General features: G+C 52.3%; 1 protein-coding gene across 1 annotated transcript; it reads left to right on the top strand.

The window, feature by feature from the left end:
- The first annotated feature begins 462 nt into the window (after positions 1-462).
- On the top strand, positions 463-7,251 carry CHRNB2 (cholinergic receptor, nicotinic, beta 2 (neuronal)). The gene is made up of 6 exons (XM_006895837.1): positions 463-620; positions 1,851-1,996; positions 2,180-2,224; positions 2,797-2,906; positions 3,357-4,323; positions 6,986-7,251. The coding sequence occupies exons 1-6, from the start codon at positions 557-559 to the stop codon at positions 7,154-7,156; spliced, it is 1,503 nt and encodes a 500-aa protein (XP_006895899.1). The 5' UTR covers positions 463-556; the 3' UTR covers positions 7,157-7,251.
- Positions 7,252-13,789: the final 6,538 nt, after the last annotated feature.

Raw genomic sequence — 13,789 nt, 5'->3', positions numbered from 1 at the left:
GTCTTTCCGACTCACATCTTTCTAGTCCTCCACTATCCTGCATTAAACGGTCCCGACCCGCCAGCTGATTGGTTCTGCGTCTTCATTCTCAAACTCCTCTTGGCCTTCTTCCAATTACAGGGCCTTAAAATTCCACCATCCCGTGTAGCTTCTCACACACGTTCTAAATGGGCAGGAACAGAGAAAGAACATCTCACCCAGAAACCCCCTTTTTTTCCGGGGATCCGGCGCTTCCGCCTACAGAGCGGTGACTCCACCCCCTTACTGTCCCAATCCTATTCCCTAGAAGGGGAGCCGGAAAACGCTCCGCCTGCTCAGCCCAGGATAATAAGCGAGAAGGTGGTTCTTCCTCGCAGTCCGCTTCTTGAGCCCCTGGAATCGTCCGGGCGGCTGCCACAGCAGCACCAAAGGCGGCGAACACCAACGTGGGCCCAAGACCAGCCGGGAGCTGGCGGTGCGGGCGCGGCTTCAGCACCACGGACAGCGCCCCGCCCGCGGCCCTCCAGCCCGTGGCGAGCTGAGCGGTCTGGGCGAGGCGGCGAGCTATGCCAGCAGCATGGCCCGGCGCTCGGGCCCTATGGCACTGCTCCTCAGCTTCAGCCTCCTCGGGCTGTGCCCAGGTAAGGACGAGCACCTCCAGGTTCTCCTCCCTCAGTTAGTGGCTCAGATTCGACCAGGCCGAAAGAAGGAATGAACGATCCCATTGATAGGGGAACCTACTGGGGTAAAAGGAGAGACACTAGGGGATTAGAGGGTGCGCCTAGGAAACTGAACTGGGTGAGAAAATACGTGGTGCAAGGGAGAAATGGAAACCTGAGAGTGGTGGTGGGATGAGTGAAGGCACAAAGAGAAGGAGGGAGGGGAACTAGCTCCTCAGGCTAGGCTTGCTTTAGTGGCAGAAGGGCAGGCTCTGAGATGCCATTCAGCGTATTGTTAAACAATTGTCTCAAGAAATCTCCCTGGCTCAGGAGCCCTTCCTTGTGCCCTTCCCCATCATTTCTTCTTCTCTACTTTGGCCTTCCAAGTCTGATTGTCCCACAGAGGAGGAGGAGAGAATTGACTTCTCAGCCCCGAGGTAGGGTGGGACTGGAAACCTTGAAGAGAAAGGCTCTGCCAGAAAGAGGTCCCGGAAGCAGTACTTGAAGGGGTGGGATCATGTGAGTGCAGAGTTGCAGGAAGGTACAGAATAGAGGGGCAAGTACAAAGGGAAAGTACATTAGAATGGCTCTCCACACTCCCATGCCATCTTCTGGAGGTTGGGCTCCTGTATGTGTAGAACTTAGGGAGGTTATGCCCTGACTTAGATCTCAAGCAACCTAGTCTACTGAAACTAATTTTTTTCAGGGGGGGGGGGATTATGGCCACATATGGTCACATGTGGATACATGTAATATTACCTTTACCTGCACACATGAAAGGGCACTAAAGAGAAAGGATGTGTGGTGGGACATTACTGTCCCCTTTTCCTTAATTGTCCAAAATCACTTTAGTCATAAGCATCCACTGAGGGAATTTACAGTAGCAGAAATCTCAAACCTTTGAATCCACGCTTTGAGACCTTAGGGGAAAAAGAAATCTCTTCTAATCCTTGCAAAGTGGGCTCTTAGTCTGGAGTATTTCTGTGGGTTCTGTCTGGACTTCTTGGTAATTGATTTCAGAGGGGCTTTCCTATGAAGGTCTTGTTCTGAGGCTTCTGTGGAGTAACCTAAGCATTTACAGTTACTGTAAGGATGAAGAAGCAGGAAGTTATGGCCCCTTGGTTGAACCTAGGTTGTTGTCCCACCTACCTGGGTAGAGTGAGGTCCTGGGTGTGCCTCTCTGCCTATTTACCTCCTGTCTCTCCTGCCCAGGGGTCTGGGGTACAGATACAGAGGAACGACTGGTGGAACATCTCCTGGACCCTTCTCGTTACAATAAGCTCATCCGTCCAGCCACCAATGGCTCTGAGCTGGTGACAGTGCAGCTCATGGTGTCACTAGCCCAGCTCATCAGTGTGGTGAGTTGGAGGATATCCCAAAGTCTGCCAAGACACTGAAATTAGCGTAGATGGAATGTGTGTATGTTTGTGTTGATTCCTCTGGAGCTTCCAAGTGTTGGTGAGACATGGGGGGGGGGGATATAAGGGACAGTGAGCCCACAGGCTGAGGGTCTGCTTGTCAGCTTCTTGTCTTTCCCACAGCATGAGCGGGAGCAGATCATGACCACTAATGTCTGGCTGACCCAGGTTAGTGCTCCTTCCACCCACGACCTTTGCTTTCCGGTGTATACTCCTTTATTTCAGTATCTTGAGTACATAAGAGAGTTTACAATCTTAAATAACATGATCTGAATTTTGGTTATGCACTTACTAGCTCTGTGACCTTGTTAAACTTTCCAAGACTCATTTTCTCATTTATAAAATACGTGATTGTTGTTGTTAGGTGATGTCATGTTGACTATAACTCACTGTGACCCTACGAACAATAGATCTAAACCTTGCCCTATCCTGTGTCACCCGAGCTCTGATATGCTCCAGCCCACTGTTACAGTCACTGACTCAATTCATTTTGTCAAGGGTCTTCCTCTTTTTCTCTGACCCTGCTCTCACTTTACTCTAAGATGTCAAGTCTAAAAGCTAACCTGTGAAAATTTAGTGAGAAAGTATTTTATGAGCCTCGGCAAGGAAGTCACTGTGGGGAGAGTCTGGCTTTTGAAAGCTTCCTCAAGTCAGATATAGTCCCTCTGGTCCCTGCCCTCGAACTCAAGCTGTTCCCCAGGCAGAGGTGGTGCTGCCTCTCTCTCTCTCTCCCTTCCCAGGAGTGGGAGGATTATCGCCTCACCTGGAAGCCAGAGGAGTATGACAACATGAAGAAAGTCAGGCTCCCATCCAAGCACATCTGGCTCCCAGATGTGGTCCTGTACAACAAGTAGGTGAACCTGAGGTAAAGGGGACCCTGGGGTTGATTGTGAAAGTTCCTATTGGGCCTTGTATTACTCTATTGCTTGAGGCTTCTTTTCTCATTCTAGCCTCCTTGCCCCCCTTCCAATCTCTCCAGCTCTATATGAAGCGACCAGTTTACATATATGTATTAACTAACATGCATGCATGCATTTCCCCACCCTCTATCCACCCTTTCCTACCTCAAATGGGCTACAGAGGCCTCCTGACTAGGATACCTCTTCTCGCCAACCCACTTCCATCCATGTCTTGCTCAATTCCCACTCCACTTCTCACTATTCTGAATGTTCCCGAATCTGAGGTTTTCCCATATCTCCTAGCTACGCTTCCCTCACTTCCTATTCAGGGCTGGGTTGATGAGCAGAGATGGGTGATCGATCAGGCCAGAGCTGACTGGGTCGTGCCCTTTCCTTGGCAGTGCTGATGGCATGTATGAAGTATCCTTCTATTCCAACGCTGTGGTTTCCTATGACGGGAGCATCTTCTGGTTGCCTCCTGCCATCTACAAAAGTGCATGCAAGATCGAGGTAAAGCACTTCCCATTTGACCAGCAGAACTGCACCATGAAGTTCCGTTCATGGACCTATGACCGCACGGAGATCGACCTGGTACTCAAGAGTGATGTTGCCAACCTGGATGACTTTACACCCAGTGGTGAGTGGGACATCGTGGCACTGCCGGGCCGGCGCAATGAGAATCCTGAAGACTCCACATATGTGGACATCACATATGATTTCATCATCCGCCGAAAACCGCTCTTCTACACCATCAACCTCATCATCCCCTGCGTGCTCATCACCTCACTGGCCATTCTGGTCTTCTACCTGCCATCCGACTGCGGTGAGAAAATGACGCTGTGCATCTCTGTGCTGCTGGCGCTCACTGTCTTCCTGCTACTCATCTCCAAGATCGTACCGCCCACTTCCCTCGACGTGCCCCTCGTGGGCAAATACCTCATGTTCACCATGGTGCTTGTCACCTTCTCCATCGTCACCAGCGTGTGTGTGCTAAACGTGCACCATCGCTCCCCGACCACGCACACCATGGCCCCGTGGGTCAAGGTCGTCTTCCTGGAGAAGCTGCCGGCCCTGCTCTTCATGCAGCAACCGCGGCACCACTGTGCCCGCCAGCGGCTGCGCATGCGCCGGCGCCAACGTGAGCGCGAGGGAGCGGGAGCCTCGCTCTTCTTCCGCGAAGCCCCCGGGGCCGACTCGTGCACGTGCTACGTCAACCGCGCATCCGTACAGGGCTTCGCAGGGGCCTTCGGGGCTGAGCCCGCTCCGGTAGCTGGCCCTGGAGTACCGTGCGGCTGCGGGCTCCGGGAGGCGGTGGATGGCGTGCGCTTCATTGCAGACCACATGCGGAGTGAGGACGACGACCAGAGTGTGAGTGTGGCCAGGGGGGCACGAGGACACAGAGAGGGTCAGGGCCTCGGACTTCCAGGGCCTGGGGTCTGGACAGCAGCCACCTTCCTTCATTAGATCGGCTAAGCTAACGGTGCGCAGACCCCAGGTGGTTGAGACAGGACAGAGGCAGCAAGAGGGGACCTTGGCCTGGGCTCTTCTCTGGCTTCGGGGATGCGGTGCCACTTAAGTAGGAATAGGTACTGGATGACCTTGTAGCTTCCTGAGGACCAGGATCTAGGACAGAATGCCTCAGCTGGTGCCCTGTGACTGTTGGGAGGGTGGTGGCATGGTGGGAGGAGGTGCTTGCGGCTTTGTGGCGGCTCTGACCCCAGAGCCCTTCCCTGCCACTTACCTTCGCAAATTCTTGCGATTGCAGCTCCCAGCTCAATGGTGATGAGTTTCTTGTGTGCCCCAAGGGGGCAGACAGGATTGAGGGCAGCAGAAAAAGTGTATGTGCGGAGGAAGCGTTAAAGTCTGCTCCCCACAGAGAAGACGAGCCCCAAATCAGTATCCCTTTTCTGCTCTCCTGGGACAGGGGCAGGCCTGATGAAAAATATTTATGGAGGTGGGGCCGGTTGGGGGCCTGGGCTCTGACTCACCCTGAATCCCACTATAAAGGGGACTTGAGCACTGCGGCTAGGTGTTGATGGGGTGTGTGATTTGCTGAGAGCCTCGCATTTGAGCTGTCCCTGTGGTCAGTCTCTGGATCCCTGGCCAAGGCTCAGCTGTTGTCATGGTGACTAACCAGGTTTCCTTAGGGACCTGCTATTCTAGTTAAATAATGAGGAGAGGCAGGCTCCTGCACTACCCTTTATGGACTGGGATTTAAGAGCTTCCCCTTTTTGGCATCTGGAAGTGCTGGATATAGGACTAGAATGTGGACCAGCAAATTCTTTACAGGTTCAGTGAGAGGAAAAGGGGTAAGACCTAAGGTTGGAAGAGAGGGAGCAGTAGCAGTAAGGTCAGCAGTAAGGTCAAGTCTTGAGAGCTGAGGTACAGGGTCGTCTCTGCCTACCACGTGCCCCTCACGCCCAGCCCCTCTGCAGTCCATTCATGCATTGTGCATGTTGTGAGGCAGGTGCTGAGGAAGCAGTGACCTACTTGGATGTTTCACTGGCATCTCAGAGGTAACATTTCCAAAGCAGACTGCTAGATCTACATTCTCCTTCTGCTAGCTTGCTGTCTCTTAGTTCCCATCTTCTAGTAAGAAGCATCACCATCCACTCAGTAGTGCATCCTTTGCTTCACCTCCACCCTGGTTCTAGGCTACCAGCAGCTCCTGCCTGGATCAGGGCAGTCTCCTGACGGCCTGTGTTCGCTTCTGCATCCCTCCATCCAAACACGTACAGTGAGTTCTCACCTCACCATGGGCCTTCTTCCCTTTGCTTATGTCCCTGGCCTGTCTGCTTCATCCAGAGCATTGACAATAAGAGTCCCTCTGCCTGGAATTTTTTTTTCTTTTTTTAAAAAAAGAAAACCCAAGCCCCCAAACATTTCTGTTATACCTATGACTTTTCATTTGTTGACATAGGTGTCAATGACCAGGCCATTACTTGAAAATCAAGGCTATGCAGAAATACAGGATGACCACATCACTTTGTCCTCTTATCTGTTCTTTGAATATCCCACTTGACCCGTGAACATGTAATTATGTAGCTGCTGACTAAAGGAAGGTGGCAGCTGACTCCTTTCCCCGCTAGAGCCGGCCAGACCCCAGCTTCCCATGTGTCCAAGTGTCCAGACTCAAGCTGGGATTGAGCAGCTGAGGAAAGGCTGGGCCTTCATTCAAGCCCTGTGGTTGGCCCTCAACCCTCCGAGGGTGTTCACCTCTAGGACTTGAACCTTGGCCTCTGGGGCTTCCATGACTGAAGGGCAGTTGATGGATGGGCTTCCTGTGGAGTGACATAAGGAGCAAGGCCTACAGAGGCTCCCCGTTGTTCAGTAGCTCAGCATCCCCTTACTGCACACACTGTGTCCTGTGGTTCAGGAGCTCACAGCTTAGTAGAGGGACAGCAAATTGAAAGGAAAATACAGTGCATTAAAAATATTCTGATGGAGATGTGCACACAGAGCTGAGGAAACCCCCAGGGGACAGTGGCTCCTCATCGGGGGGTCTGGGAAACTTTCACAGAGGAGGCAACAGAGGAGTTCGCCAAGCAGAAAAAGGAGGATGGGATTCCAAACCCAGAGGAAATCCAAAGGCAAGAGAGACCCGAGAGGGCACACTGGGGTTTGGTGCAGAAGACAAAGCTATATAGGGCCAGAGTCCGGTAGCTGGGCCTTGATTCTAGACATGAAAGTTTGTATAGGCCCTGAAGACAGTGGGGTCACTAGGGGCTTTTGTTGTTGTTGTGAGGTGCCGTATGGTTGGAACAGACTCACCAGAGGGTTTGCAGAGATGCTAAATCACACGAGATTGCTCATCTTTCTCCTTTGGAGCAGCTGATGGATTTGATTCACCTGCCTTTCCTGTTAAGGCGTCAGAGTTCCCCCTGGGGGTTTTTAAATCCAAGCCATGCTTTTCCCTAGGGTCATAAAGGAAAAGGGGTGATGAGGGAGTGTGGTGGGAGTTGTATAGACCCATCCCACTTCCATCCTGAACCATGTGACTGACACCTGGCCCTCCATCTTCTCCATCCAGGTGAGCGAGGACTGGAAGTATGTCGCCATGGTGATTGACCGCTTGTTCCTCTGGATATTTGTCTTTGTGTGTGTCTTTGGCACCATTGGGATGTTCCTGCAGCCGCTCTTCCAGAACTACACTGCCACAACCTTGCTCCACCCAGATCACTCGGCTCCCAGCTCCAAGTGAGGCCCACTCCAGCTCCGTGCTCCTTCACCCCTTCGTCCTCTGTTGTACAAGAGTGCAAGGTGGAGGAGGGATGAACAAGCTACCAGGCAGAGGGGTGCTGCCCCCACAGATCCATCAGTTTTCTTCATCTGGGGCCCCTCCCATGTGCACACCTCCACTCACACTGTCAGCTCCGACCTGGAGGCTGGCCCAGCGGCTTCGCACCCTGGCCCTTCTCCTCCTCCTCTCGTACCAAGCCAAACAGTAGTGTTTGACAGTAGAGGATAAAGGTTAAATAGAGATAGATGTCTCAGCCTTCCACCTTGAGAAGTGTAACTGGGAGGCGCCAACAAGGGGAGGCATCCTTCTGAGGCCCCCACATGGCAGGAGGAGGTCAAGCTGGATTGAGGGAGGGACAGGGGCTTGGACTCTCCAGGCTTGACCTAATACAGTGGTAGCTCAGTAGGAAAAAGAGGGCCTACATGGGACTTGGCATCCACTTGGCTTGAGTGATCAGCACCCAGGCTGGGTGTTCCTTAGAGGGACTCCTGCCCCACAGGACTGCTGGGCCTGACACAGCCTCTTGGGGAGGCTTCACCACAGCCTCACACACCTTCTTTCTTAAGCGGCTCAGAGCCTGCTAAACCCTCTTTTGGTCCAAGGAAGAATTCTCAGCACCCACTAGACATCCCTAACTTCCTCACTCGGCTCAGCGTGTGGTGGACACGATTGGGTATTAGGAGGGCCTGTGAGTTCTGAGCCTGGATGACCTCGTGGGTGTAAATAGCACATTCACTGAGGAGGAGAGCCGGGAGAGCCTCCTGCAGACCCTACCCACGTTACAGAGGAGGAAACAGATGCAGAGCGGGAGACAGCTAACAGACGGGTTCGCCGACCTTCCCTGCCCTGAAATCCATCTGGAGTGAGTGTCCTGCTTTCCGGGCCACTCTGAACTGACTGATTGTTTGAAGGAAACAAATCGAGGATTTCAGCTTTTAAGTCCATCCGGCCTTTGTGCCTGAAATAGCGTTGGGTGAGATGCAGATTCAGGAGGCTGGGACTGCCATGCTGGCACCTTCTTCTCATTCCTTCTATTTGAGGGTCCATCCTTCCTGCTTGGGCTACTCCATTTCCTTCTTCCAACCAATACTGAGCAGCTTTGAAGCAAAACTTTGGAAGGACACGTGGACAGGCCTGCTGCTGCCAAGAGCACCGCCCCCCCACCCCCTGCCCCCGAAAGCACAGCCTCTGGAGGCTGTATCCTGATTTGGCTCCTAGGGGCCAGCAGGATGCTGGCTGTCTGGCTACTCCAGGAGATGGACCTTCCCTGGGGCCTCCTTCCACCCGTTTCCCCCCCTCCCCCACCTGACTGGCTCTAATTTGTGGTTCTAGCCGTGCTCAGTGTGGGGCCAGCAGATGGCAGGTCACACAGAGGTTAGTTTTCCAAGCGCACCCCAAGGGCCTGGCCTGACACAGGTCATTCTCTTCTCTGGAGTCCAGCTGGGCCTTCTGCTTCACCCCCAAGCACAGGGATGGGGGCGTGGGGTGGCAGCTGATGCTGAGGGGCGGGAGCAGACCCAACACAAGCAGAGAGCACTGGCCAGGATCATGGAGTGGCCATTCTGGAGGGCTGCAGTGCACAGGTGTGGTGGTCCAATCCTCTCGGACACACAGACACCCTAGGGACCAGTCTCTTCCACTCTTAGGCCTCTCTCCTTCCTCGGTGCTGTCTGGAAGGCCCTGGCCTGCTTTTTACGATGGGACAGTCTCTAGATAACAGTGCCCAGCTCAGCACAGGGTGTGGATGGGGAGGCAGAGATGACCAGCCTCCCACTCATGACTCTGACTGGACCGAGCAGGGACCACCTTTTAACATTCATTCCAACAGACCCAAGAGGCCCAATGAGGAGAGGCGAGTTGGGATTGTAGCCAACAGAGCTGGCAGGGCCACAGGTGATCTGATAGCCATTTTTATGTAATGAGGCTTGCCTGGGTCCCGCTGGCTGGCAGTGCAGCAGGAGCAAGGCAGCGCCCTGGCAGCTGTGCCAAATTATTGAAAATGGAAAAGCAAACAAGACCTGGGTAGCCCCAGATGGAGTTTTCTGTGGAGGAAGACTATCTGTGGAACAAAGGCAAAATCATTTCCCTCTAAGGCAATAAAAGGCTTGGGGGCTTTGGCTCATGCTCTGCCCCTCCCAGTCAGTTCTCCATAGCGTTTACAAAGGGTCTGCCCTGAGCCCACTTCTCCCGATGCACTTTCCTTAGGCCTCACAATCCTGTAGGGTAGGATTTCGATTTCTAGATGAGATAATGGGGCCTCAGAAAAGCCAAGTGACACAGCTGTTGAGAGCGGACCTTAGGGAGAAAGCAGACCTCTTCTGACGTCACTCCCAGAGCCGGTGGTCCCAGCGAGTCATCCCTGTCCCAACCTGTTACTGACCAGCCTCCCGCTCATGACCCTGACTCGACAGAACAGGGACCACCTTTTAGTTCTCATCCCAACAGACCCAAGAGGCTAATGTGAAAATGACATGGTTCCTAAGGGGCTGCAGGTCTGGAATCATTGACACCTCACTCCATACTCCTGGTGCACTTTTCCCCACACTGACCTTGGCCCTCATCTGCACTCCTGGAATATTTGAACTGGTCTAGGCCAGACCAGGCCGTGCTCAGTTGGAAGTAAAGATTCTTGTAAAGAAGGTTGTTTCCAAAGATCTCTTGTTGCTGCTCTGTTATTTGTGGGAATGAGGAGGAGCACCCCTACCCCCACGCCTGGCCAGGGCTGAGCAATAGGGGGACAGGGTAGTGCAGAAGAAACTGGGTTCATGAGTGGTTTAGGCATTACAGGAATCTAAAAAAAAGGTAATGGGTGACAGTCTGCTATTGAATTATTGTGGGTTTTTTTCTTAACTTCCAAGTTTATTAGATGGGAATTAAATGGTAAAGTGGTTGGATCTATAGTAGACTGAGCCCAGCAGAGGAGGCTGGGATGGCCTGAAGTCAGTGCCACAGTCTGCATGGTGGTCAGACCTGCCTTTGGGACACTGGGTTGATGGGGACCCAGATTCTGTAAACTATTAAACTGTAGGCCTCTTGGGTAAAAGGAAGAGTGAGTGTCCCTGGAAATGACTTGTGGAAAATGCCCTTTTGTCCTTCCCAGGGCATCCTGCCTCCAGCAGGGCTGGGAATGGAAAGATGGTGTAAGCATTTGCCGTAGTTTAAGAACTAGGAGTTGCCTGGGAGCAGAGGTCAGATGCTGACACTTGGGTACCCCCTGGCTGGCAGACAGTGCCCCCCACCACCTTTAAACAGTCTCAGCCCACCCAGCATCACACTGCAGCAGACGCTGAAAGACGCCCGTGTGGAGACTGGGCTTTGACTCGATGCAGTCCCAAACGTTGCCAACTCCCCTGGACTCTGCAGTTCCGGCTATATGATGGGAAGTCTCCTAGGTGAGGAGATTTCATTTTGACCTAAGGTAGCCTCCTGTTAGGTCCTTGATGCCCATGGGTGTCATAAGTTTGTGAGAGTCTTGGAGAAATTCCATTCTAAATTACATTGTGTAAAGTGGTGCAATCTCTTGAAACTCAGGATGTGAGAGTCTGGATGCCGTGAATGAAATAAAATGCAAATGATTTATCTGCTTGTATAAGATGCCAGCCAAGTCATTCTGGGCCAGGAAATAAGCATCTCCCCGCAGGCAAAGCAGCTGGAAGGTGGGATAAGAAACAGCTTGCAGGGAGAGAAACCAAAAATCCACTGCCCTCAACTGGTTCGGACCCACGGGGACCCTGTGCATAGAGCAAAACTGCCTCTGGGGCCCCCAGTTGTCATCTTCATGGCAGCAGATTGCGCATCCATCGCCCGTGGAGTGGTCGGCGGGTTTAGACAACCTTTGGGTTAGCAAATCAGGTGCTTAACCACAGAGCCACCAGGACTGTGTGTGTGTATACTCTGATACTGCCTTAAGGATCCCCCTCATCCTTCCAGTCTGGGCCTGGAGATTTTGCACATCAAGTTCCTGGGACAATCTATTTACTGGGCTGGACACTGGACGGAGCAGGGGAGGCAGTTACAGAGTGTCCATGTAGCCTGTCCTCACCTCTGTCCTGCACTCAGTGCTTCTGGAGTGTCACCAGATCTGGGCCACGGGCTCCCATCCAGCCCTCTCCCCGAAACAAGACAAGGCTCTCTAACAATTAAGTTGTATATTTTTTAAAATTTATTTATGAGGAATGTATATTGTTAGTCACTGATATCAAGAGACACATAAAAGCAGAATTATAAAACTGGACTGCAGCCATCACAGGACCCAAGTGTACACCTGGGCTAATCCCAACTTTGCTCTTGGAGTCACTACCAAGACTCCAATAACCAACAAAGTCTCTTCAGCGTGAGGAAAGGAAAAAGCTTTAAGCAGCGACAATTCTTACAAGTGATTGATTATTCAAAGAATGCACAGTAGCCACAGTTCAGACAAATCAACTACAAAAATCATTTAAAAAAAAGAAAAAAAGAAGGCTCCTGATTTTTAAAAACAAAGGTCTGACAGAGGAACAAGCAGAGCCCTCTGGCTGGAGCTCTGCCTTCTCCATCCGGGGTCCTGGGTGTGGTGACCAGGTGGCACAGGGCCTGGCACAGGCTCACGTCCAGTGGACACGGGGGCTCAGGGATGCTTTGCTGGCTTGCTACAGCAGACATGGAATACTGGAAATAGGCTATATAACAGCTTGGGGGCAAGTGGGCTGATCTTTTGAGAGCTCCTGTGCTCCTGGTTCAAGGGGCGGCAGTGGCCAGAGTTCTGCAGGTGATCCCGGACAGACCACCTGTCCCAAGGACCCAGCAGGTGAGGGCCCTGCAGGCTGTACAGCCAGGGCATGAGCTTCCTTGTGGTGGCCGGGAGCCACAGCACCTGCCCCAGAGGGGCCAGAACTCACTATGTGCCTCTGGCAGAGGCAGACGACCAGGGAGTGGGCCCCTTCCATCCGGAAGACAGGCTGCTTCCCCACCGGCTGCTCCAGACACGTGGGTGTTCTGCAAGGACATCCCTAGTGTGTTCTAGAAACTTGGATCTTCTTATTTTGGTTGATATATTTGGTCAGAGGAAGAGGGTGATATCGCCACAAAGAATAAAAGCGCACAGGTAGACACATCGATTGCTGGAGGGACAAATGGCGCGGGGTGAACTAGTCAGTAGTCTGCAGCGGGTCAGCAGGAGGGAGAGGGGAGGGAAGGGTGGGTGCGCAGTCAGCACATTCACAGGTGAAGATATACTATCTAGAGGAGAGACAGGTCAGGTCCTGGAGGACGCAGAGCCTCCAGTTCTCTTGACTGGCTGGTTGAGCGGTGCTCGGAGCCAGACTCCAGAGAGGCCAACGGCTCTGACTGTAAGTATTGGGGTGAGGTGGCTTCACCTCACAAGAGTTTGAGAACAGCCTGCCCTTTTGCCTTAAGCTACTGTCTCGCCACATATCAAGCCTATAAAGATACCCTAACAGGCAGGGGGGACCCTCTGTGTGTGTCAGTCCACATGGAAGAATCCATCTGGTAAAATGAGCGCACTGGGTCAATGGGAAAAGTACGGCAGATTTAAAATCTGCAAGTACAGATGATCTGTAACAGGCAAAAATTAACATCTACCGCGGTCCTTTAAGAACTCCTAATTTACCCATGACTTGTCAGTTTTCCTTGGGTCACTGTCAGGAGAAACACGCTGGGTGGAACAGACTGGACCCAACATGATTGTTCACCCTGTTAATTCTATTTTGTCCTAATTATCTGAGTGGAGGTGACTTGCCCTCTCAGATCTGTCCCGAGTTTCATCCTGCTAGTTGGTTGGGTTTACTGGCCTCACTCCCTCCACTGGTAGGGCAGCTCCTAGAAAAGCTCAAAGAGGACAGACAGCTGGGTGCTTGGCAGTGTTCCGAGGAACGCTTGCCCCCACCCCCCCGTCTCTGCAGGGAGCTCGGCTGTTCCTAGGCGGTCCTGGGCGCAGTCTGGCTGGTGGGAGGCTCCCTGCTGTCTGGGGAAGGGGCCCTTCCCTGCCTCTTGGGCCCTCCCAGCTGCCTAAAGTGCAAGATCCAAAGATCACGGTGCTGTTATCTGCGGATGCCCATCACACACTTCCACTGGCACCAGGAATTAATTCACTGCAGCTTTCAATTCCTGCCCTTGTAAAGGTTTCACCAAAGACTTTAAGGTCACCTCTTTATCTTCTCAGGTAGAAAAAAAGAGAAACAATGATCACAAGGCAGGAAACCCAGAAGGGGAGGAGTGGGGTAGAGGGGTCTGCACGGTCATTGAAACCATCAATCCCTGACATGATTCAAATAAGACTCAACTGGAACCTCATCAAGACCACAAGAGGCCAGTGTAGCAAACACAAACTTGGAGGAAATGGATAAAAAGGGGAAAAAAAAAACCAACACAAAAAACCCCAACCAACTGAAGAAGAAATGGCTGCAGATAGTTATGCTCTGAGTGAAAAAGAGCCCTTTTCCTCTTCCCAAAGTCTTTGCATCTTCACTTGGGAAAACAAAAAGGGGCCTGGCCAGACCCAGCCAGCAATCCCAAAGTGGGATGAACAGAAACCTGAAGTCCTCAGGATAAGCAATCCTGGTTTCATTTTCAAAAGAAAGGAGGGTGGAAAAAACA

This window comes from Elephantulus edwardii, unplaced genomic scaffold (assembly GCF_000299155.1).
Source record: "Elephantulus edwardii isolate Elephantulus edwardi_28Jun2011 unplaced genomic scaffold, EleEdw1.0 scaffold00176, whole genome shotgun sequence".
NCBI classification, from domain to species: domain Eukaryota; kingdom Metazoa; phylum Chordata; class Mammalia; order Macroscelidea; family Macroscelididae; genus Elephantulus; species Elephantulus edwardii.
Note: the sequence above shows the minus strand (reverse complement) of the source record. Positions and strands in the feature narration are given on the sequence as shown.